The 22,251-nt window shown below is 38.7% G+C and overlaps 2 protein-coding genes across 4 annotated transcripts in view; one reads left to right on the top strand and one right to left on the bottom strand.

Annotated features, from left to right (window-relative positions):
* The window catches only part of HOOK1 (hook microtubule tethering protein 1), a 40,259-nt gene extending 30,617 nt beyond the window's left edge, over window positions 1-9,642 (bottom strand). Inside the window, exons 1-3 of one of the 2 annotated variants that reach the window (XM_048061975.2) lie at window positions 9,571-9,642; window positions 8,412-8,471; window positions 1,885-1,945 (exon numbers count right to left, since the gene is read on the bottom strand). In XM_048061975.2, the coding sequence (XP_047917932.2) occupies window positions 1,885-1,932 (48 nt within the window). In that variant the 5' untranslated portion in view covers window positions 1,933-1,945; window positions 8,412-8,471; window positions 9,571-9,642. Of the gene's footprint in view, window positions 1-1,334; window positions 1,734-1,884; window positions 1,946-8,411; window positions 8,472-9,570 lie in introns of those variants that run through there. The other variant, XM_048061976.2, reaches the window with a different exon arrangement.
* On the top strand, window positions 2-22,191 carry LOC106032987 (E3 ubiquitin-protein ligase RNF170-like). 2 transcript variants are annotated; one of them, XM_013176230.3, is made up of 7 exons: window positions 2-1,232; window positions 6,293-6,350; window positions 9,514-9,660; window positions 14,676-14,784; window positions 19,275-19,348; window positions 19,838-19,948; window positions 21,030-22,191. In XM_013176230.3, exons 3-7 carry the CDS (start codon window positions 9,586-9,588, stop codon window positions 21,333-21,335), a joined length of 675 nt encoding a protein of 224 aa, XP_013031684.2. In that variant the 5' UTR covers window positions 2-1,232; window positions 6,293-6,350; window positions 9,514-9,585; the 3' UTR covers window positions 21,336-22,191. The 2 variants fall into 2 exon arrangements, with proteins under 2 accessions (XP_013031684.2, XP_047917955.1); XM_048061998.2 differs by lacking the exon at window positions 2-1,232 and having other exon boundaries at window positions 6,211-6,350.
* Window positions 22,192-22,251: the final 60 nt, after the last annotated feature.

The following is a 22,251-nucleotide window of genomic DNA, read 5'->3' as shown; positions in this document are numbered from 1 at the left end:
GCGCCGGCCCGGGGTGACGAAGTGATGCAGGCTCGGCTGCTGGCGTAGCTCAGAGCCGCTTGTGCCCGGGGTGTGGGGCGTCAGCGTGGCTGTAACGGCCTGTTCTTAAACGAGGCTAAAATATCAATAAATAAAGATATTAAATTCCTTTTTTGGGGGGAGGCAAAGGGTGGAAAGTGCTGAAGCACAAGCTTGAGGAGAGGCTTTCAACTCTTCTCCAAAAGTTCTGCCTTCCCCGTCTACATTAATATTTCTCTAACATCTGGTTCAGGATCTTGTAATAGCATGCTTCAAATGCTCCAGAGAAAAGCCTAACTACCTTACACTAAAGCAAAACAATTACTCTGTCCCTCTGCTGTTTCAGCACAAGAACTTCAGTAACTTTTTGCCTCCATTACAAATTCATTTGAACTGTTTTTATTGATTCAGTTTTACAAACATTCTTACAGGCACCTGTTGTTACTGAAATATCCGGGATGACATTAACCACTTTGGTGAATATTGTAAGAAGGGACTACTAAGCAACTTGAGTAATCGCTGTTAAGGGTCTCATACATACTTTTTTCGGCTGTTCTACTTCTTAAGATACATGTTTTAATCCTCTGTTACTGATTCCACTTTGTGTGAAAGATTAAAATTGCAGTGAATGAAGTAGACAGCATTTACATGACTATTTCCCCTCATAATGCTATCCAGCGATGATAAAGGCTATCATTAAAAAATGAATAATGAGTAACAGGTTCTTTGAGTAAAGCCCCACAGACTTCTGTACTAGGTTTTGTACTGTTAAGACCATTTATTTTATTATATAGTTGTCCTCTTTTATAATTTCTATTAGCTTTTTGAAAATTTTTCTTTTAGACCTCTTCATTCGGTTACTGTTCCTTCCTTCTGGTACTTTACGTCCTTTCCCTTCATGGGAAATAACAGTGTCATGTCATTGCTACCCACATCTTTATGCAGTATCCTACTCACTTCCCACAAGCACGTAATTCTCCATGTCTTCCTGTTGATTTCATATGCTTTTTCTCTACAGATTCAGCATCCCACACCTTCACTTTCTTTATATGGTTTCTAGAGACACTTCCTCTTTCCTGGGTTTATGCTACATGTGCCAGAGAACAGCAGAAGGCAGCAGCTTTCCAGGAAACCTGGATTTAACCAGGAACAGAGCCAGCAGGGCAGGGAATGCACCAGCCAGGGCCGTGTCCCACAGTACCTCAGCAGTGCAGGTAAAATGGACAGGTTCAGGGATGATCAACCGTAAATGCAGATTATCAGGCAAGTTCATGGCAATGAGGCAAATACAAGGTAAAGCCAGGAAGGCAACTCACCAGTCAGGGTCAGACACAGTCCCATGATCAGCACCATGACCAGGCAGTTCTGAGGTCAAGCTGGGAATTCATTCCAAAGGTCACAGTTCAGATCAGCAAAATCCACAGCTGAGAGTGAGCTGAAGGCTCAGGGCTGAGCTTAAATAGAATTTCTGGGCCCATGGCAGAGGGTGTAGAGAGAGGTACCCGTTGAGGCCACTAATGCTTATTAGTGCACTCAGGGTCCTAACGACATGCTCTGTTTCAGTGGGGGTCATCTTCCATAAATGCAAAAAATACTGCAGAGAATACTTTTCCTCTAGAGGGCTGTACAGTACTGACAAAAGGGAAGGGTGGAGCTTAATCAGAACCAGCCAAGGCCTAATAGCCCTATTTCAGGATTGCTTCTAGTTCAAAAGCATCCTGACATGAGATGGTTATGCGGGAAAGATGGTACAGACTGTAGAGTACAAGGAGATTGGCTGTAATCTGTAGCACAAGCACTAGTCTGAAAGAAAAGGCAGGCCGTTCGGTTTGGTAATTGGGATTATGTCAGAAGAGATTGGCTCACCCTTGCACTCCTGGTTTTTGCATCCTCTTCAGAGGGCTGACTCCACATAATTGAGTGCTCTCTGAAATAAATCAGTTATTGGCACACTGTGAGGATATTTCCAAGGAATGTTACACTTACAACATAGAAAATTCTACAGAGAACTACAATACCAATCTGTGTAGCTATTTTACATCTTTCCAACTGCAGCTATACATGAGCACATCAGGCACACAGGCACTGTGCTTAGAGTTCAGCTGCGGGGTAGAAGAAGCAGTAACAAAGGGGAGTTACGTAAGTAATGTGGGTGATTTGGGTTTAGTTTTTAAACCTAGCTGGAAATTTCTCCATGAACTGCAGCCCACTTGAACGTCTGTCATCAAATTCTGGTTTTGTGCCAACCAAGGTAAAAGACTACGACGTATGTTAACATTCCATAGACAGGGAAGACTAGCTTGGCACCTCACACCAGGACTTCAGTTCAGTCTCACGATGCCTAATGTCCACTGTTAACAACATTTTAAAGTCAGGCTAAATTACTTCTCACTTATTTAAAATGCATTCACTCCTCTTGATAATGCATCCTTCTTGACAAAAGTGTCTGACAGTTGCTTAGTAAGGGATGTCTACAGTAAAGAATGGCATTTGCTACAATCATTTGAATTGCTAGGCAATAAATAAATAAATAAATAAATAAATAAATCAGATTGTTAAGTCTTTTTGATTTTCATTGGGATTTGCATTATGTCCGATAATATGAATATTTAGTTCAGACAGTACATTTTGGTAGCTTGCTCAAGAAAGTCATATTTTCAGACACTTGAATTTCCCATAGCTCTTGTGGCAAATACACGTCTCTTGTAGTTTAACAATATTCTTGTTCAAAAATCCTCATTTATAGGACTGCAACTAGTAGGAATTTTTTAAGCATTTGGAAACAAATACATTAGAATGAAAAATACCAAACAGTGACACTTGGTGGTTAGTTATGTAACTTGCACATTTATTGACAGAATACATGAGTTGAAAAATGAATCTCAGCTTTTCTGTCATATTTAGTAGCTTCACTGGTACAATTTGTGGAAGTCTACACTTCTCTGCCATCTTGGAAAAGTTTCAGAAGCATCAAGTAAGCCTCTTGATATTCTATGGGACCAACGCATATTTGAAATTTTCAGATGAAAAAAAATAGAAACTAACCAATTGCCAAGATTTATGCAGTTAATTATTACAGAATACAAAATGCTGTAAGATTCCTAATGCCTGCTGTATTTCTTCGACCACACAATCCTTCATGTCCCATCATAATTACATCTTTCTTATATATATACTTCCACTGCCTTTTGAATCAAGTTCGATCTATATTGGAAGTTCTTAATATTTTCATTAAAAAGGCACTGGCTATCTGTTTATTCCCAAAATGTGGATTATAACAACTTAGAAGCTGTTATAATCAAACAAGGATTATTCATCATAACTGAGCATGTAAAAATCATAGAATATGAAGAAAAATCATGGTTCTAATGTGAACTCCTGTTATTTGACTGACTGAAAATTTCATCGATACTTTACTGGTCTCACACAGGTACGTGTCTCCTGAATGCACCAGAAACAGAACAGGCTTCCAAATCTGCAGGTCACTGGCACTCAGCGATGACAGTCTTGTGATCACTGCTTTACCCCCATGGCTTGTTGTAAAGTAACCAGAGATCTGTGCCAACTGGATTAGTCATACCAATCCACTGCGTACTCCTTCTGGGGCACTGGCGTAAGAGTTGAGGGAACAGCTAACTTCATTATTGCTTTCTATCTCACCAGGAACTGCATTTTACAAGAGCAGCAACTCCCAGAGCAGAGAGTGGTTGAGGTTACCTTACCACTATCTGGCTTACCTCTTATTTCTGAGAGAAACATCTTGAGGAGATTAAAAAAAAGGAAAAACAAAACAGAAATGGTAAAAAAAGACAGTCCTGATGACTGGAGTACTACTGGGGTAGCTGCCTAGTCCACTTTCAGGTCTATGCACTTTTGCTAAGGGCAGGAGGTACTGTTATTGGTATTTTACGTAAGAGAATATTAAGAAGACAGATGGCATTTTGGTTATGTCAATATTGCACAGTTAGCCAACATGACCGGCTACACTACGTGCCAATGTATCTTGTGTTCAAAGGAGATCCCAGTAAGATCCCACTTTGAAGATGCTCTGCGATACCTTACAGGTCAATTATGCCCTGAGGGAAATGGGAGCAACGTCATGATTATGAATGTAAATTTTTTCAGTATGTAACTGAAGTATTTATTCTGTAAAATACTCTGAAATATTTTGTCTGTTACAGGAGATGAAAAGCATTATAAATGCATTCATTATCAAAAAAAAAAAAGTAGGAATTCTGGATATTTTACAATTCTGAAAATTAATGCTTTTATGAGAGTATATTCATCAAGAGAGTTTGTATTTGGGCTTTTCTGAAAGGTGGAAATATCTCCACATGGAATAAGCATCTTTCAAATATTTTCATATCTGATGGAAATACTATCATCACTTGAGGCCCTTCTTGGAAGTCATTCAGCTATGAGAACACTTACTTTTAATAAAAGACTGTTTAAGCCAGTGGGATTCCTGGAACTCCTGAGCCATTTACGCTCCTCTTCACACTTTTCTTAGCACATCTTAACTCAATGAGTATTTTCTTTGATCCCCACAGACTTCATGGCGGTAAGAAACTGTAAGTCATCTCATTAAAACTATTGACAGCTTAGGCTGGCATTTTTAGCCTGTCTTACAATGAATTAGTTTTGACTGGAGTAATTTCTGGGGTCCTTGATTACAAAATCGCTGGTATAGTTACCTTAGCCCATACAATACAGTGAGTTTGTACACAGAGTACAAATGCATCTACACATATTAAACAACAATAACATCACAATTATTGTGTTATTATTCTAGTAGGTTTAGTTTACTATAGTAGTGTCAGAAAAGAAAGCAAGTACTTTTAGAAATATTATTTAAAGTTTGCTGCTGATACTAAACTGGGAGGTGCTGTTAACTCTGGAGGGATGAGAGGCCTTGCAGAGCGATCTTGATACCTTGGAGTACTGGAAAATTGTTAATAGCACAAAATTCAATGAGGGCAGATGCTAGGTTCTGTACCTGGGACAGATCGGTGCCGCACACAGGTGCAGACTGGGAGACAAGCGGCTGGAGAGCAGCTCCAGCCTGGGGGTGCTGGTGCCCGCAGCTCAGCAGCGTGCCCTGGCTGCCAGGAGGGCAGATTTGCAAAGTAGGAATCTATTGTTAACCTCATGCACATAAACAGAACCTGGTAGGGTACTCCTATACAGTTTTTGGTCTTTTATTAGATGAAGAGAAGGGAAAAGGAGCTGAATATACAGAGAGGCTGCTTGGACTTGATTAGAAGCAGTTGTGAAGTTGCTTACTCAGTATTCTTCAGTCCTGGGCTCTGCAGAAATGTGGGTTCTTTTCGAACTGTGTATGTTAGTGTGTCTGGCCTGTGCACTGTCTCTAAATTCTCCTGGGGAAAGGAAATTCACTTTGCACAGTTAAGAAAGCAAGACAGACTATACTAGAACTATTTTACCTGATCGCTCCTTAAAGAAATAGAAAAGATGAGTGCAATGAATGACAGATTATCTCTGCCTTAGTATTCCATAATTCCCAATCAAGGGGGCTAGAGGAAATATTGAAATAATGCCACAGAAGCAGAAGTCCCAATATCCCAATAAATTTCATTAAAAACTATACTGGAAACAAAGTAGGTTGGGGTTGGAAAACTAACTAACTAGATTTATAAAAAAGAAAGTGACCAGAGCTTTGTAATTGTACCTTTTGGCTTCATACAGCAGGAAAAATTGGTTAACATCTTTAAGAACTGATCTACACAATCTACCTCAATCATCTCAGGAAAATATCTCAGAATCAGGAATTCTTATGAACAGTGACTTTTGGGGATAAAGTATTTACACCTCTGTGACATCACTTCTTCTCCGCGAGACCTCACTGTCTCACTGCAGCCTTTCTTCCTAAAACGCTCTCTGCCTGCCTCAGTTGTTTTCTTAACATTTGTCAATCTCCTATCTGTCCTTTTCTATTTTAGGCTTTTTGTTTACATTCTCACAGATATCTGCACTTCTATTTTGGTACTCTTATCTTTTTTTTCAGTGGACAAGGTCACACGTGAAAATGGGCTTTGGCAATTCTGGTATTAGCTAGCTGACGTGAATTGACATCACGGAACTGTTTGCACTGTCATGGTAGCAGCTCCTGGCTATGCGAGCTCATACATATTAAATTTCTCAGCTGCAATTTCAGTTTGAGCTAGTAACAAGATAATCAGTCCTAGGACATGAAATATAACATAACTTGTCAGAAACAAATCCACATTCACTTTTTCAAATCCTGTTTCCACAGGTACATTGAAAAGACAGTGCAATGTTGTGACTTCATTTGGCTAAGGAGTATTTGGCAGGTGAGCTTACATCCCAACAAGACCATTTGGTTTGTAGATTCTGATCATTAAAATATCCTTGCTTTTAATTAAAACTGTGCATCAGCTACCTCCAGTTTTCACCACAGTTCAGGACTGTTCTGTGAGTGAGCTCATGAGCTTTTTTTTTTTTTTTTTTTTTTTGAGGATTGAGGGAAAAAAACAAACATAATTTCCAGAAAAAAAGTAATCCCTTTAGACTGATTGTGTGCCAGGGTACTGGTGTGTAGTCTTGCACACAGGAACTAATTGTGGTAATATCTCTCATCTCTCTAAAGACAAAATAATTTTCAGAACTGTATGTGCCGTGGCACCTATTATATACCATTATCTTATTATTCAAAAGCATATCATCAGTATACAAGATTAGTTGAGTGAAATCGTAATAACTGGTTCATTTCCATTATTTTTCAGTTGAAAATTAACAGGTCAGTTATTAAAGATCATTTTTTTCCCTAACATCTATACAGTGGTATAAAAAAATCACTAAAATACAAAGTATTTGAATACAGAATATTCAGATAGTATTCTCTAGCTGAAGAAGAAAGGTCTGTGTTGAAAAACAGAAACACTACATGAAAATGTCACAGCTATGAAGTGCTATTAAATGCCATGGAAATGTCCAAAACACAGTTGTTGATACTCACTATATCATTTACACATTGAATAGAACAAGTTTGCATGCGTGTAAAAAACAAGCTCAGATTTCCTATCGCTTTTATACCAATGTCATTTTTCTTTTTTACTTTGAAAATCAACTTCAGTCTGCCTAAGAATCTTGAACACATTTTATTCAGATTTTTAAGATTCTATGTTCCAGAATGAAAGCCAACTCCTACCGCAGGTGGATTGAGCCTCTTTTTAACAGGTTGTTCATTCCAAGCAGTGCCAGACAGGTTACAACTATTTTAATTGGCATTTTCAACAAAACTACACTTTGTGCTTGGATCATTCTTTAAGATAAAAGTTTTAATAGTCTGGTTTTACTAGCCATTCACTTACATTTCTGTTTAAAGAGATTTCTCTCTTGATTTCCTGATGCAATTCACTGACAGCTGGTCTGATATGCTCTGCTCTTATTTAGGAAGCATGTTAGTAGCAGCTCTGATAACCTGCATCTCCATTTTAGCAGAACACTGTAAAGCCTGTCTACATATTGTGTATTCAGCGGTCAGTCTTCACCACTCTTTTTTCCCAGGATGGAATTAGGTTGGAGCTGGGACACACTGAGAATTCATAACGCAAAGCTCCATCTCAGTCCTAAACCCCTTGGTTTGTGTCAGATATGTCATCATATAAGCCCTGCTCCAAAACACTGCCAGGAAGCGTTATTTCACATCTTTATATGTCTTGATCCTCATTTTTGGTTAGGTAGACATTTGGGAAACAGAATAAGAAATTTTATGTGGAAAATTGGGAATTAATAACGCAATAATACAAGTGGTTGGTGTGAACAGACCTGTTGCCTTAGATGGGACTACTCGACTACGTGAACTGTAATGGTAACTGAGCAATAATAGCTGGAGTGACATAAAGAATGAAAACAAAATCCTGCTTATTCAAACAGTGCAGAATTTAGCATCCAGTTTCCAAGACTGGTCTGTCTGTTGTGTAAGAGCGTAAGTGACTACAAAAGAGACATAGCTCTATGCATACAGCCCCTGGCAAGTAAAAGGGAATCTGGGTTCATTTCACAGAAAGTCTACAATCTTTTTGCTATTATTTCGTTAGGGGGAGTTTCAACTCTGTTTTCAAATAATTCCAATCATATTTTGCGTTAGTACTAATCAAATGCTTGAGTAACCTCGCTAAAATAATTTAATGTGTTCAAACGAAATTTCTAGTGGATAAACATTCCTGTCTAAAAGTCAGAGTCACTGGCAGGAATAACTGACGTCCTTGTTAGCAGCCTTTAAGGATTTAACAAGTTGAACAGAGTAGCTGGGAAAAAGGTGGAGAAAATGAGCTACATTCAGGTATTTGGGGTGTCCTTTGGGGTGAAGCATTTTAATAGAACAGCCCAGGAAGGATGCCACTACTTACCCCGTGTCAGTTCTCTGCGTAAGGGAACATCTCCGGCTTCTGCCTCTGTCAGTCTGGCACCTTTAGTAAGTAATTAAATCACACTGTAGATGTGTATACATACTTAGATAAATAATAAATGACAGCTATCACACTGTCATGCGAGCATGCATGCATACCCAGGGCAGGAAATCACATACAGCATTTCATTTGTTGCCAATCTCTCTCTAACAAAGTGAGGAAGATGCCCTAGGGACTGGTGACTAACAAGGAGCATTGTTTATGCTACAAATCCCATCTGGTTATTAGTCTTTGAAAAGAGCTTTGTTTAGCTTATCAGTGCTTCAGCAGGGATGCCAGGGGCATTACTTTTGTTCTAAGTGTATTTCTATTCCAATATTACCAACTCCCACTCCACTCCTCCATAAGAGGTTATGTGTTACCTGAGGGCTGAAAATTCAGCATGTGCTTCAATGCCTTGCTGAGTTAGGATCAGAGTGGTTAGCTCTGCACAAAACCAAGGCCTCCTTATTAATTTTGCTGCATTTTTTTTTCTGCAAATTGCAGAATACCTTTACAGAATCAAGCCTTTCTAGAGGACTACAGAGCATGACAAAGAATAAATACTTTATGAAGTAAACGTGCCTCTAAATTAAAATTATTTTAACAAGTTAGATCTTCTGCTTAAGTTCTACACTTTGCTTGCTTTATTGGACAATACTGTGTTACACAATCTAATTTGGCACTTATGTAATACCAAAGTATCACAAGTGTCTGGCAAGTTTTAAGCCCATTTCACAACAGTACTTCAGTTAATCACTTGTCTACACAACTGATAGGCTGCTATTTTATCAGGTGATCAAAATACCTGTAGATGCCCTTGATCAAGTTAATATTTAAAAATAGTAATGCACTATTTTTATTACATTCAGGTACCTTTTGATTATGTCAAACACCTTCTGGGGGGAAGAAGATATATTTAGGTGTTTTAGAAAGGTGTTTTTTTTTTTTTTCCCCCCCAGGAGACCTCTGTTTTTTTTTTTTTTTATTTTTTGTTAGCAGACTTGCTTTATTTGGGGGTAAAAACAAATAACAACATATTTCTTTCATAACCATAATTTAGAAAACTTGACAGACCCTTGCCATTGGGCAACGAAGTTAATAATTGACAAAGACGTACAGCGGGCCTTCATGAATGATTCCACACCGTAGCACTGACAGCCCGTGTAACTTACTCAGCTCCTCGCAAGCAGTTCTGCAAAGAGGAATGGTAAGTTGAATTTTGTGTAGGTTTTCTCAACCAGGGTAGGACATGATCATTAGAATGATTATAAATATTTATTTTTATATGTGATTATTTATTTTTATTTATTATGATTGTATATTGGTATATTATTTATTTATATATATTTATAAATAAGTATTTATTTATACTTTTAATCATTAGATTACTTTTGGAAAATTTGCACAAGTCAATTCTTCCCTTTAAAATATGTCATATTCTTATTTTATTTGTGATTTGATTTAATATTCATTTTCAAATAATGAGCTGTCCAGTGTATCCTTGCGGATCATCTTAATTGTGATGTAGATCTCTTTTACTCCTCATTATAGAATTACATCATTGTGATGTAGTTCTCTTTTACTCCTCATTAATGACAGATGCTCATGAAAATATGAATAAATTGTTGTTAGCACTTAAATCTGCTAAGTGCTTTTTAAACTTCAATTTCTTTTCCTCAAACATGCTTACTCATCACTGATGCTTTAAAACCAAACTTCCTAGTGGTAAAACTGAAGGATGTAATGAGCTGAGCTGTGTTGCAGAAGTAAAGGTTTACACCTAGGAGCCTCTGGCTTCACAATCAGTTATATGATTACTACTTCTTGCCTTTCTTTTGCATATATGTATTAAAAATGTATCAAATCTAGTGATAACATTTTAGTACAGTAGGCTTGATTTTGCAGAATTCTGCTAGAATTATTTTCTGAACTGCTCGGCTTTTATTTTAAGACAAAAGATGCATCCACATTTGAAAAGATCTCTCTTTTTTTTTTTCTTTCTCTGAAAAATCTGACTCCATGACACCAGGAACTTCTGGGTTTGAAGAGCTTCAAAACCTAGCCTCTAACCAGGTACCTACATGGAGAGTTCCCTTGGAACTCTGACACCAAAAGCAAAAACACCTGCGGTGCTCACTGAGAAAAGAATAAACATGAGGGCCCAATTGTAGCAAAACTTAAAACTGTATTTAAAAATAAACATGGAAGCTTTCTGTGGTCTTCACTAGCCAGCAGATTTAAAATTTGACATGAAGCTCTATACATCATCATCCATAGTAAACCCTATCGGTATGGCATTATCCAGGCCTGGGATTTACCAAGGTGAGATAGGTGCAAATATCCAGTACAAGGCTATGGAACAGTAACTTAATGAACACTTTCAAAGTTTCTAGCCTAAAATGTTAACAGGAATGACAATTTTAATCGTGTTGTTTCTAGATTACATGTAGAACTACTACATGAGAGGAAGATCCTCAGAAGTCTGGTATTTTGGGCACAGTCACACTAAGTATTTTGTTTTGTTATGACTTTAGCACCATCAAAAACTAACAGGCACAAGCCACAAAATGCTAAGTGCCGTAATTACTACTTCAATCTCTCATTCAGCTAGTTCAAACGTTCAAAGGCTGCCTCAGGACTTTGGAAGGGGGAAATTTATCCTGGCAGACTTACATCTACGTCAGGTTATCATCTGTCTTTTTCTATCAGATCCAGCTGGTCACTATCCTTATAACCAACAATAAACCAACTCAAACACCATTTTGAGTGCTTGGACTAAATAAATCAGAAATTTGATTATGTGCACATAATCTATTCAAATAAATGAAAGATCTAGCATGTTTTTCCCAGCCTAACTGAACTCAGGACAAGACTAAGCCACTGATATCTTTGCTGAAGGTGTCTGCAAGTCCCATTTTCCCCAATATGCTCTATTAATGTAAGAATGGCTACACCAGATCAAACCAGGGCCATCTAGCCCTCTCTGCTGCACTGGATGCCTACAGAAGAATAAAGAAACAGGCAATTATGTGAAGCTTCCCCAGAATACTCTTTCATTCTCTGGCGGTTTATGGTTCATTAACTTGTTCAGTCAGAGGTACTACCTTTGCATTTAATAGCACTTGATATCCAGTACCTATTGAATTCAGAAATTTAGAGCATTCGTAACAAGAATGTCCACTGCTTAATTGTCTGTGTAAAGAACTGCCTATTTCTTTTTCCCGAACCTATGACCTGTCGGTCATATTGTGAGAGCTGGACAAGCTTCCCACCTCGCTTCATTCAGTAAAGGAACGATTCCAAGATAAAAAAAATGCTGCTTCGTGGTAGTGAATTTGCATGATTTTTTCTTCATCTATACATGCACGTATTCTTTACCTGGTGTCACTGTCACAGGATCATTGCCTGGTTCCTTCCTGTGATTCGTAAAGTCCTAACTCAGATGCTCCGAGCACAGAGCTTCTGAACAGCAACTCGCACTTGGCGGCTGAGTTTCCAGCCCTGGTGCTGTACAGCAACACAGCAACAGTCAATTTTCCCATCTTCTGAACAGCACAAACTCTGTTTCTGCAGATTTGCTCATGTAAGTCAGCAGAAGATGAGTCATCTGGAAAAAAGTTACAATCATTTGTCCCCTAGGAATCGTATAGTAAGTTAATTATTGTACAACACATTCTGATACAAAATACACAAGCAGTTTCAACTTGTTGAGGTTGCAGTGAGCGAGAGCTTCTCACAATTTCCATCAGTTACGGTCTGGGAATGCTGGGTTTCCCTTGACTCAGTATCTGTTACATAATCAGAAACACATTTGGTTCGCTTTGTTGTGAGGCAAAGCTAAAGAAATGTGTGTCTTGTTACTTTGCAAAAATAAAGAGCAGATACCTAATCGGTTTATGTAATATATGCCTATGTGTAAACATCAGTAATATGGTTATAAACACACCAATTGAGCACTCCGGGCAGTTCCTCAGCTGATGTTTACTATTACACTTTTCTATCAGTTGAAATCATTCACTTCTGAATCTGCAAACAGCCCATCAGCTTTGCACTTGAAGGCAAAATATAGGGCTGCTAAGTGCTATACGAATTTTAGGAAACATGTCAAACCATGTTTGCCCAGAGGTCATTTGTCAGTGCAGGGGACTCGAGTCTGTCTGATCTCCGTTAGGTTTTAGTTTGCCATGGTCAGTAACCCCAGCTTCGTTGGGCTATTGTGTGGCTGCCACCTTAGCAGGAAATGAAGAGAGCATCTTACTAGTGCACAGAGGGGAAAATCTGAAAACAGCGTAAACACATTCAGCGCCTGAACTTTTTGTTGGGTCTCAGAACCATTTATAACTTCATAAACTGTAAGGAAGAAAGACTTCCCAGCAGTTATGACTTGTTGGTTTAAAACCTCCAGTTCTTTCTTTTTACAGATCCCCATTTTAGGAAGGAAAGACCAATATTAAAGGTGCTGATTTAAAATCACTAATTCAGTGAACTCATTGTTTTAGGCATGGCTATGACAAGAGACCTAGTTTCACACTCATTTATTTGGCAGACCTGTAAGACAACCTCTTTCTTTCTTGGAATTATTAATTAGAAAAAAAAATAATTATTTTTTTTAAAATCTTTGTCTGTTGTCAGATGATCTTACATCTTCATAGTCATTTTGGGTCTTTCAGCATTTGGTATGCAAAATCTAGAATCTGTTCAATTTTCTCTTTATAAAAACTTCCATAAACAGGTCAATTGCTTGGAATTGTATTCACAGATCTGTCATGTAGGTAGGTGCCAATCAGCTATTTGAAAAACAGCAAAGCAATCCCAATTGGGCAACAAGGGATGCAGTGATACTGTAATCTCCAAGTATAGCATCATCACATCTGAATGCCTTATTTAGGTAATGGGAAAATAATACCCATTCCATATAAAGCCAGACCTCTGTGGTCATTAAGAAACACATGGAGTTCATAACTTTTTGATCAAAATGCAAAATAAAACTGTAATTGATGCTTTCTCTTGTTGGACCTCCCTAAACATACCTAGGCAGCGGAGCACAGCCAGTATTAATAGCCTTTAAGATGGTACCTTAAAGTAGAGGACCTTCCTGGGAAGCTCCCTCCGAGTTTCAGAAGAACTCCTCTGTTTCTGGGACTGATAGAAACATTGGAATAGCTTCATCTCCAGAAAGGACACTAGCCACATTATTATTACATTTTCTTCAAAGACTGATCTCATTGTGGTTATGGCAATCGAACATATGGTCAAATATAAGCTTCTCTGTGATGTGCTAAGACAATATAGGCAGGCCCGTTACCCATTATGGACGAGCTAATGCATCATAATAACAGTAGCAAAAACTTCAGATGTGGTGAGGAATCAATACTGAGTGAGAATGGCTATTTTACCTCTCACTGTATCACACAGTCCTGGCAAAGATGAGTATACTGCCAAATAATCTTTTATTGCCTTAAGATAATGACTTAGGAGCAAAATTTAGAAGACCTGCACACATCCTTCAGCCTTTCCCCTACAGGTAGAGAGTACTCCAGGAATATTATAATACAAAGGAATATTATAATACAAATATGCCCACTTTGAATTTTAAAATGCCTCTTTAGCACTACAGAAGTTTACAAAGCTCTTATCTTCCTGCTGTAGAAACAAACCTCAGTTATTCTTAATTATAGAATTTGCTCAGCAAAGGGAAGGACTGTATAAAAGCCATCAAATAACGTAAAGGTGACTTGCAGCCACATAGCCTATGATACACAGTAAGAATACCATTCTGCCAAGGAAGGCAGAAAATGGCCTGGTCCTTATTTCAGTACATTTAAGTGCTAGACATGACTACAAAGAAGGAAGAAAAAGATCCAAAAGCTACTGAGGCAAACCTTGGGTGCTGTCTGACTAATAACGACAGAAAGACAAGCCAGTGGGTCAAACTCTACAGGCCTTCAGAACATAACTATTGCCCCGTGGTATGGGGATTAATCACTGGAAACAGAAACGTGGCATCTTGATCTTAGCTGACACTGGTGTTTTCTGTAGGATTACAGGAATAATTTCTTTCTGCCTAACTTTCCTTATCTGCTGAGGTAACTATTAGTTATGCATGACATCTATGTTTTTTAGCTCCTGTGACTCTCTGCTGTTCATGGGAGATGGTTAATGAACTGAGCATGTCAGCCAAAATACTAATTTACTGAGGACTCTGCACTACTTCTCTTTCAGGAATCACTCCAAATCTGGCGGCCTAGGAACCACAGAGACTTCAGCTGCCCCATCTGTCTCCAAACAGCTACTCTCCCAGTAGAAACCAACTGTGGACATTTATTCTGTGGTAAGGTTTTTGGATTGACAGCACGGTGCTTATAAAGGCAACTAAATGCAGCACGCTTCCTACAGAGATCTCAGGTTCTATGTAGGAACCAGTCCAAGCCCTTCTCCCTAGAATTAAAGTCAGTTCTCTCACTAGAAGCAAGAGTCCCATCTTTGTATCACCAAAAAATCAGTAACAGTATTTTTTATCTGTTCCTTGCCTTTATCTTGACAAGGGGCCACTTTTGAAAAGCAGAATGCAGGAAGTCACAAGACAAGAGGTAACAGATGATTTTGCAGTATACTGTTAAATTACAACACAACTCATGGAATGCTTAAAAGGTCCAGAAAACCACACAATTTTTATTCAACTATGCAAAAACCCTAAGTTATAAAAATCATCAATTTAATAGTCATACAGTTTGTGACTGTAAAAGTTCAAGCTACAACAAATGCGAGGTCTTCTCTTTGAGCATGAACTCACTTCTGGGAAGACAGCTCATCATTTTATATATCAATATTCAACAGCATAAAAAAACAAGTATCCCATAAAATCGATTCAAATTTAATTTACATTGGTAAAAATCAGGCATAAAAGATATCAGGCTTAGGTCTGATTCTGTTCCACAGGCTTGCTTCCCCATGAAACAATTGCCTAAACTAAAGCTGAAATGATTTAGAGCTATAAGGCACTATTATCTTGCTTTATAGTCCTGTAAAAGCTTTCTTAAAAAAATAAAAAATAAAGTGGAAGTTACATACTAAACCATTCAACAAGTGAGTTTCTAGTCATGTACAAACCTTTTAATCCATTTAACTCTTTTTAAAGAAAATCCATGTGGTCATACATGGAAAAAATATTCAGACATCTCATTATGATGTATGCTCAGTAACTGTTTATGCCAGTCTAGGGCCTGTCTTAACAGAAAAGGGACAGATCCAGAGACACTGCCTGGATAAGCAGTGTGAGGGTCCTTCTGTTGAGGCTGCCTGCCGTGTGGCCTCCTGTCCTCAGCCAGTGCAGCTATAGTTGCTGGATAGTCTCAAGTAAAACCATAATTCAGTAGATAAATGTGTCTGCTAAGTGACTTCTTTGAGGCTGCTAAGCCATATGGTTAGGATTACAAAACTTAAATAATTTTTCAAAGGAAGACAAGGACGAAGCACAGAGTAGCGGAGGGAGCTATATTCATAACTGCATTTATAAAGGGGATTTCAGGATTTTTAAGGGCCACATTCTGCACCACTGGAGTCAGTGTGAGCTTTGCACCTGCTCTGAAAGGCTGCAGGATAAGGCCACCAGCATACTTGGCCTGAACGTCACAGTTTTGCTCACACCTCTGACATACATCCTCTGGTGAATTTACAGGCAAAGTTTACAACCTGACTGCCCCAGCTGCTTATCAGGTTCCTGGCTGAATGCTGTCATCACCACTGCACAAGTGGCAGAAAAGAACTGGAGTTTATGATCTGATGAGGTTGAAACTGCCAGTGAAGGTGCTTCAGTGCTCCTGTGCAGCACGACATCAGTCATCTCTGGCAGAGGGTCATGCAGGCAGCTGGCAGTAATATCTGATACTGCAGCACAAGATACATCAAAAGACACTGGTCAGAACCATAAAGCTCCTTCCTACATTTTACAGAGAGCTTAAAAACAAGTGTAAGTTATGTTTACAAGCCAGTTGAACTTTTTTCACCATGTAAGAGTGTTATAAAAAGAGCTAAGCTTAAATGAGAACAAGGCACCGTGTTCTATATTGAAAAGCGCTCTCCCAAACCAGCCCCTCATCAACACTGCCACCATCTCTGTCCTCTGAAACCACAACAAATCAATGGATCAGCAACAGCTATGGACTCTTTGTCTACCACAAGTGACACCATTTAATACTTAAGCCTCTTTTAAGTTTTTGTTACCACTCACTGTTTTATACCACACAGGAAAAGGATGCTTTGAATAAAATTCACTCCAGAACAAACAGTAAGCATATGGCCTCAAAACATGTTTCAAATAACATCACGTAAGTTATAGTTTCGAATACCAAGATAGACACAACAACAAAAGTCATTAACTTTCCACTTTCTCTGGCCTGGTTAGCTTTCCCTTTTCTACCTCTGAATATGACATAATGATTTGGGCTTTATATTTCTTTTGAGATCTGTGGAGAAGTACAAGTTTGGTATATATATTGTTATCATTAACTGCACATATTTAGTTAGGCTTTACATTCCCCAAGTACGTCTTCATATACACTCTAAAGCATAGATTCCAGTGCAATGCATTATCTGGGTTATGACTATGTTTATATAGTAGAAGCGTAACATGTCTGTTTTTCATGTCTTAAACCAATAAAACTTTACATTGGGCTTATCAGAACCATTCTACGTAGATCTAAGCCTGTTGTGACTGAAATCAGTAACAAAACTTCTCTTGTTGCCCTGCAGAACAGAGCTAAGGTAATGCTGAGCACTCTTAATAAATTCCACCCTGGTAAAAGTTTTATTTAAAAAATGTGGTCAACCCAGAGCTTTTAAAGAAGATTAATGTGGACTTATAAAAAATGTCTGATTTTATTATTAGTAGTAATTCATACAGTTTGTCCTGAAGTTTTCCTTTTCAGCTTCAGTTTGAACCATATGTTCAGGAAGTTCAACTGAAAAACGATCCTTGAGCAATATTATTTTTTTCTAATTAACAATAACCACAGAGGTATTTTAGAAAAACCTACAGACTCCCTCAGAAGATTGTGTAGCAGGCTAGATTAAAACAGGATTTTGTCTATTTTATGAAAAAGGCACTGAAGCACAAATAGGTCAACTTCATAGGAGTCTTTCTTTCCTGTTCTACTAAACAAAGGATTCTGCATGTAGCACATTTTAATTTCCACAGGGTTATTTTTTAAAGCCCTTGATGAACTATGGGATCCAGTAGTACCCCACTGTCACCACTGGGACATCGCTGCGTGGATCATGATACAGAATCTGAACCTAAAGGGTCAAAGCTGCTCCTGAAGTCAGGCATGATGTCTGTCAACTGTAAAAGTTCAAGCAAAAGCTTGAAGCTGGCTGCCAGACTGAGTTTATACATACCACATGAGGATTTAGATATAAACATAGCCATGTGCCCAGCTAACTGTTCCATATATGCAAACAAAATAGAAGAGTTAGAAAGAAAAATCCTGCACTCAAATGAAAACAAAAGTAAAACGTACAAGTCAGAGCAAGGTTCATAAAAATATCTTTGGGCCAAATTTATCATCCCTAACATAGGGATGTCCTATAAAGGAAGTAACTGATAGTATCATGAACACTTTTTATACTTGACTTCAGACACATTTCTCCTCTAATATTCCTCTTTTCAGTAACAATTGACAAAGAAAGTCTGGGTGCAGAAAAGCATTGCACTGAGGGCTCCTGAAGACTTCTTGTCATACTACTTAAACTACTTGCTGGTTGTTTTTAGAATACCACTGTTCAATTCAATAAAACAATTCCATCAAAAAGGCAATGCAGTGTTCTGCTGTTGCTTTCACTGTGGTCCTTGTCAAATCTGATCAGTTTACATGTTAAAAGATTTATTTTCCTGACCTGTCACGCTGCACACTGCGCCCGGGAGCTGAAAGTCAAGCTGTGCTGCTTCTGATTAGATGCTATTTATGTTTTGCTGTTAGTACCAGCACTGACATTCATGTATGTCAGCCACTGCTGTTAGTATATGCACACTCTAATCTTAGTGTCCTCAGACTCTGCCCTCCTCCACACCTGGGACCTTAGCACTAAGAAAATGATACTGCATTTGGAAATTAGTTAGCAGTTGTCTTGGCAAGACACATCAAAAAGAATGCAGCAACTCGCTCTTCTAGAGCTATAGAGCTATGCAGTTCCAGAGGGGTAAAACAGTTGAAATACAGAAATTAAAAAAAAAAATAAAAAAAAAGGAAAGAAAAAAAAGGCAAAAAGGCAAAATAGTCCCAAATATGATACTTCATCACCAAGATCTGTGTTGTGCCAGGAGGTGTCTGCAAGACCAAGCTGTCCCTTGGCTGTGAGTTGGTTTATTTGCGATAACGGGCCCTCAGAGCCCCTGAACGCCTTACTGACCCAGAGGAAGTCCACCTTCATGCAGCTGCGCTGCTTTTGTCCACAGCAGCCAGCACAGCGCTCTGCGTTGCACTGTGCTATGTATACATATTGGAAGAGTACCTGTATTTGTGAGTGTTTCAACCACAGTCAAGGGAGCTTCAAGAATAAGATGCTATCCACTGGAATTAATCAAAGTCTCCGTTAATGGGAGGCCCCATGGAGCTGTATACATCGGTGCAGGAGGTCTAAGACTCCATTTTCACACAGTCAGTTTGCCAAGTAAAACCACATATTAAACTGAAAGCAAAGAATTACATTCATTTTTGCAGCCAGTTGTAGAAAGAGGGTTTATTATTTCTGATAACTTCTTTGTAAACATGAAATATCCTCAAATATACTTCATGCATCTTAACACTTTTTTTTTTTTGGTAGGCTCCTGTCTAATCACATACTGGAAACATAGTCCCTGGTTAGGAGCAATAACCTGCCCTCTCTGCAGACAAAAGGTAAAACATCTCCCTTGTACACATCTGCATTATGATAAATACAAAATGACTCGCTTGAGCTCTTAGGATCAACTTTATTTATCCTCTATTTTTCCACTGCATTTCAAAACCCACTTACAATTGAATGACCCTGCAGCCATTCACATTTATCATTTGACACGTCTTATCAGTCAACTCTGTGAAATATTAAACAGGCCTCTGGCATTTTACTTTTGTACAGTTTATTGAGTCTCTTCTGAGATAACATTCCGTAAAAAGCCATAGGGGACTTCCTCATCTCATCTGAACCCTTCCAAAAGCTGCCTGCTGTACTGGTAGGTTGGAGGCAGGTTATAAAAGGAGAATGTTCTTGCTGTCATGGAACTGATGGAACTGGACAAAGGTCAATTTGCTAGGAAGAGATTGTGGAGAGACATACTACAGAACACTAGCCTCTATACTGAAGATTCAAATACACAGTGCTAATACCTACCTTCTTTTCTTATGAAGGTGGTTCTTCTGGATAACATCTCTTGTGAAAAGCAACAGGATAAACCAAGTAAACAAGTTGTACATGACATTAGAGCTTACAACAAGCGTTTCTCAGGGCAAACTCGACCGGTAAGTATTTATAAAGCTACATTTACCTACTTAGTACTGCGTAACACACAGGATTGAAAGAGACCCAACAGTGAAAACTACTTTGTATAAGTACGTGAATTATCTTTTTATGCACTTATTGGTGATATCACAGGGGAAGTCTTACCAGTCACTGCTGGGTTCAGCTTCTCCTACTAAGCACCTACTTCTAGGTGCTTCTCACGAGTTCCTAGCTCAGAGGAATCATTCTGCAGTCCTTCTGGCAGGGAGGAAAAGACAGTGTGAGACGAAACACAGTAAGCAAAGCAGAATTAGAGATGGTCAGCCTGGAACTTTCAGATTTGAACTCCGGGATTTTAAATTGCATAAACGTTTTTTGTTCCAAATGAGATTTCAGCTTAGAAAGCAGCTATTTTTTTCTCTAGGTATTGCCAAATTCGGGCAGTGTACACTGGCTCTGTACTTCATAAAAGCTGGAATCCCATCTGGTGCAGAGATGTGACAGGTAGTGGAACTGATATGAAGGATGAACGCACACACGAGGCCCATTCTTGACAGTGTGTAGAATATCACCAAAGCAAATCCTCCTCTCCTGTCACATCCTGGTAGGGGACCCAAACAGGACTGTGGAGTCTGCTTTAATCTATGGACTATAAACTAAGCGCTGTGGATAAGAATGTTATCTTTCAAAACTCTAGTATTAATGAAGAGCAATAGTCAGTCAGTCCTATGGTTTCTGTCCATACTAAAGTGAGACCTAAGATCTCATTTTCAAGTATTAATAGTCACAGTTGATGCCACATTTTAGAGAGAGGCATATGCTCATTGCAGCCATTAAGGACCAGTTTCCAAAAGCACTCAGTGTCAAGCATAATACTTTCTTTGCAAAGTGCTGGGGGAGTGAGTACTCCTTTTAGAAAGAAGTGTGCTTGTAGATAGTGCAAAACCATTGACCTCTGTAGGCAGACTTGGACAGCACAGAAAGTTTTTGCATTCAGGAGATCTGAATCTAAAAGTGTTTAAAGACTCATTCTTCAACTCAGACTCAGAAAGAAGCACACAAATCAGAATGCAGCACAGTATAACTCATCTGCATATTTAGTTTTCAGATTACCTTTACGACATGCCGTTATTCCTGACTCTTGCCTGGCGAGGAATCTTTACCTGGGGTGGTCTCGTATGGATTTTTTTCATAAGAGTTGTTGTTTGCTCCTTCGGAACAATCATATGCTTATCGTCTCCTTTTGACACGATGCCTGGGCCTCTCTGCAGAACACTTGGGACAGCTGATGACATGGTGGTAGTTTCCCTTCTTTTAATTTGTATGATAAACATTTGTCAGCAAATTGCATCAAACGGGGTAAATATGGCAAGGTCTGCGGCTCAGAGCATGCTGTCGGAATCTTGAGTGACTCAAACATCGATTCTTTGGTCAAACTCCATCAAACAGTGACAGACTTCTTCATTTGGGTCAGCATGTGATGGATTTGTCATTCTGCTGCAGACAAAGGCTGAAGCAGGACTCGGTGATATTTGGCGTGGCCAAGTGATTTGATGTGCAAGTGCTTAGAAGGCTAGTTTTATATACCACTGTATATTTGCTAGGCTCTTTCATGCTTCACTTTTATATAAAGTGCCTGAATTGAAATTGCTTAAGGCTATGAACAGAACCTAAAATTAAAATGCCAATCAAATTGCAGTTGAAGATTTTTAGAACTCTTAAGCTTTGACATTTTACATCTTGGCTTGATTTGAGAAAAATGTTAATCTGAGAATTTAGCAAACTCTGCAATTTGCTAGGTCTCATATAACAAAAGTAATGTTTGGTAATACCTCTACAAAATTGTGTACCGGTACTTTGTGCTATCAGAGCTGATTACACGTCCATTGGAATACAGATTTTTACGGCTCTGCAATGAGTACAGTCCAATTCTGAAATTGGACAACGTGGTAGTAGTACTGGCTTGGAACAAAAAAGCAACTGTAAAGTAGAATTATTACAAGGGGAGAACAGCATTAAAAGGATCATGCGAGAAATGTGAACAAATGTTGGTGTAAGTCTTCCGTGTAAGCCTAAGCAAGGTACACAGCTTTGTTGAAATCTGTGCACCTAAGCTTTAACAAAGTCACCATAAACGTTTGCTTCCTTTGTAGGCTTCATACACTCCTCGTGATTTCCTTGTAAGTCATGGTACTGGTTCAGCCAGACAGATCCAGGCTAAGTTTATGATGGTGATAATAAAGTTTATAGAAAGTCTGCTAAAGTTGGTGGGAGTGGGGGGGTTGTGTTGAGCTGTGAAGAGTTAAAAATGCTGGTACAGTAC

Source organism: Anser cygnoides, chromosome 8 (genome assembly GCF_040182565.1).
Source record: "Anser cygnoides isolate HZ-2024a breed goose chromosome 8, Taihu_goose_T2T_genome, whole genome shotgun sequence".
NCBI lineage: Eukaryota > Metazoa > Chordata > Aves > Anseriformes > Anatidae > Anser > Anser cygnoides.
This window is presented reverse-complemented; position numbering and strand designations above follow the sequence as displayed.

Bases quoted from the DNA above. Each gene is read 5' to 3' on its own strand.
- LOC106032987 (XM_013176230.3), top strand. From the start codon at position 9,586: ATGATTCCACACCGTAGCACTGACAGCCCGTGTAACTTACTCAGCTCC. The intron at 9,661-14,675 runs GTAAGTTGAATT...CTTCTCTTTCAG, and splicing joins CAGTTCTGCAAAGAGGAATG to GAATCACTCCAAATCTGGCG. The intron at 19,349-19,837 runs GTAAAACATCTC...TTTCTTATGAAG, and splicing joins GCCCTCTCTGCAGACAAAAG to GTGGTTCTTCTGGATAACAT.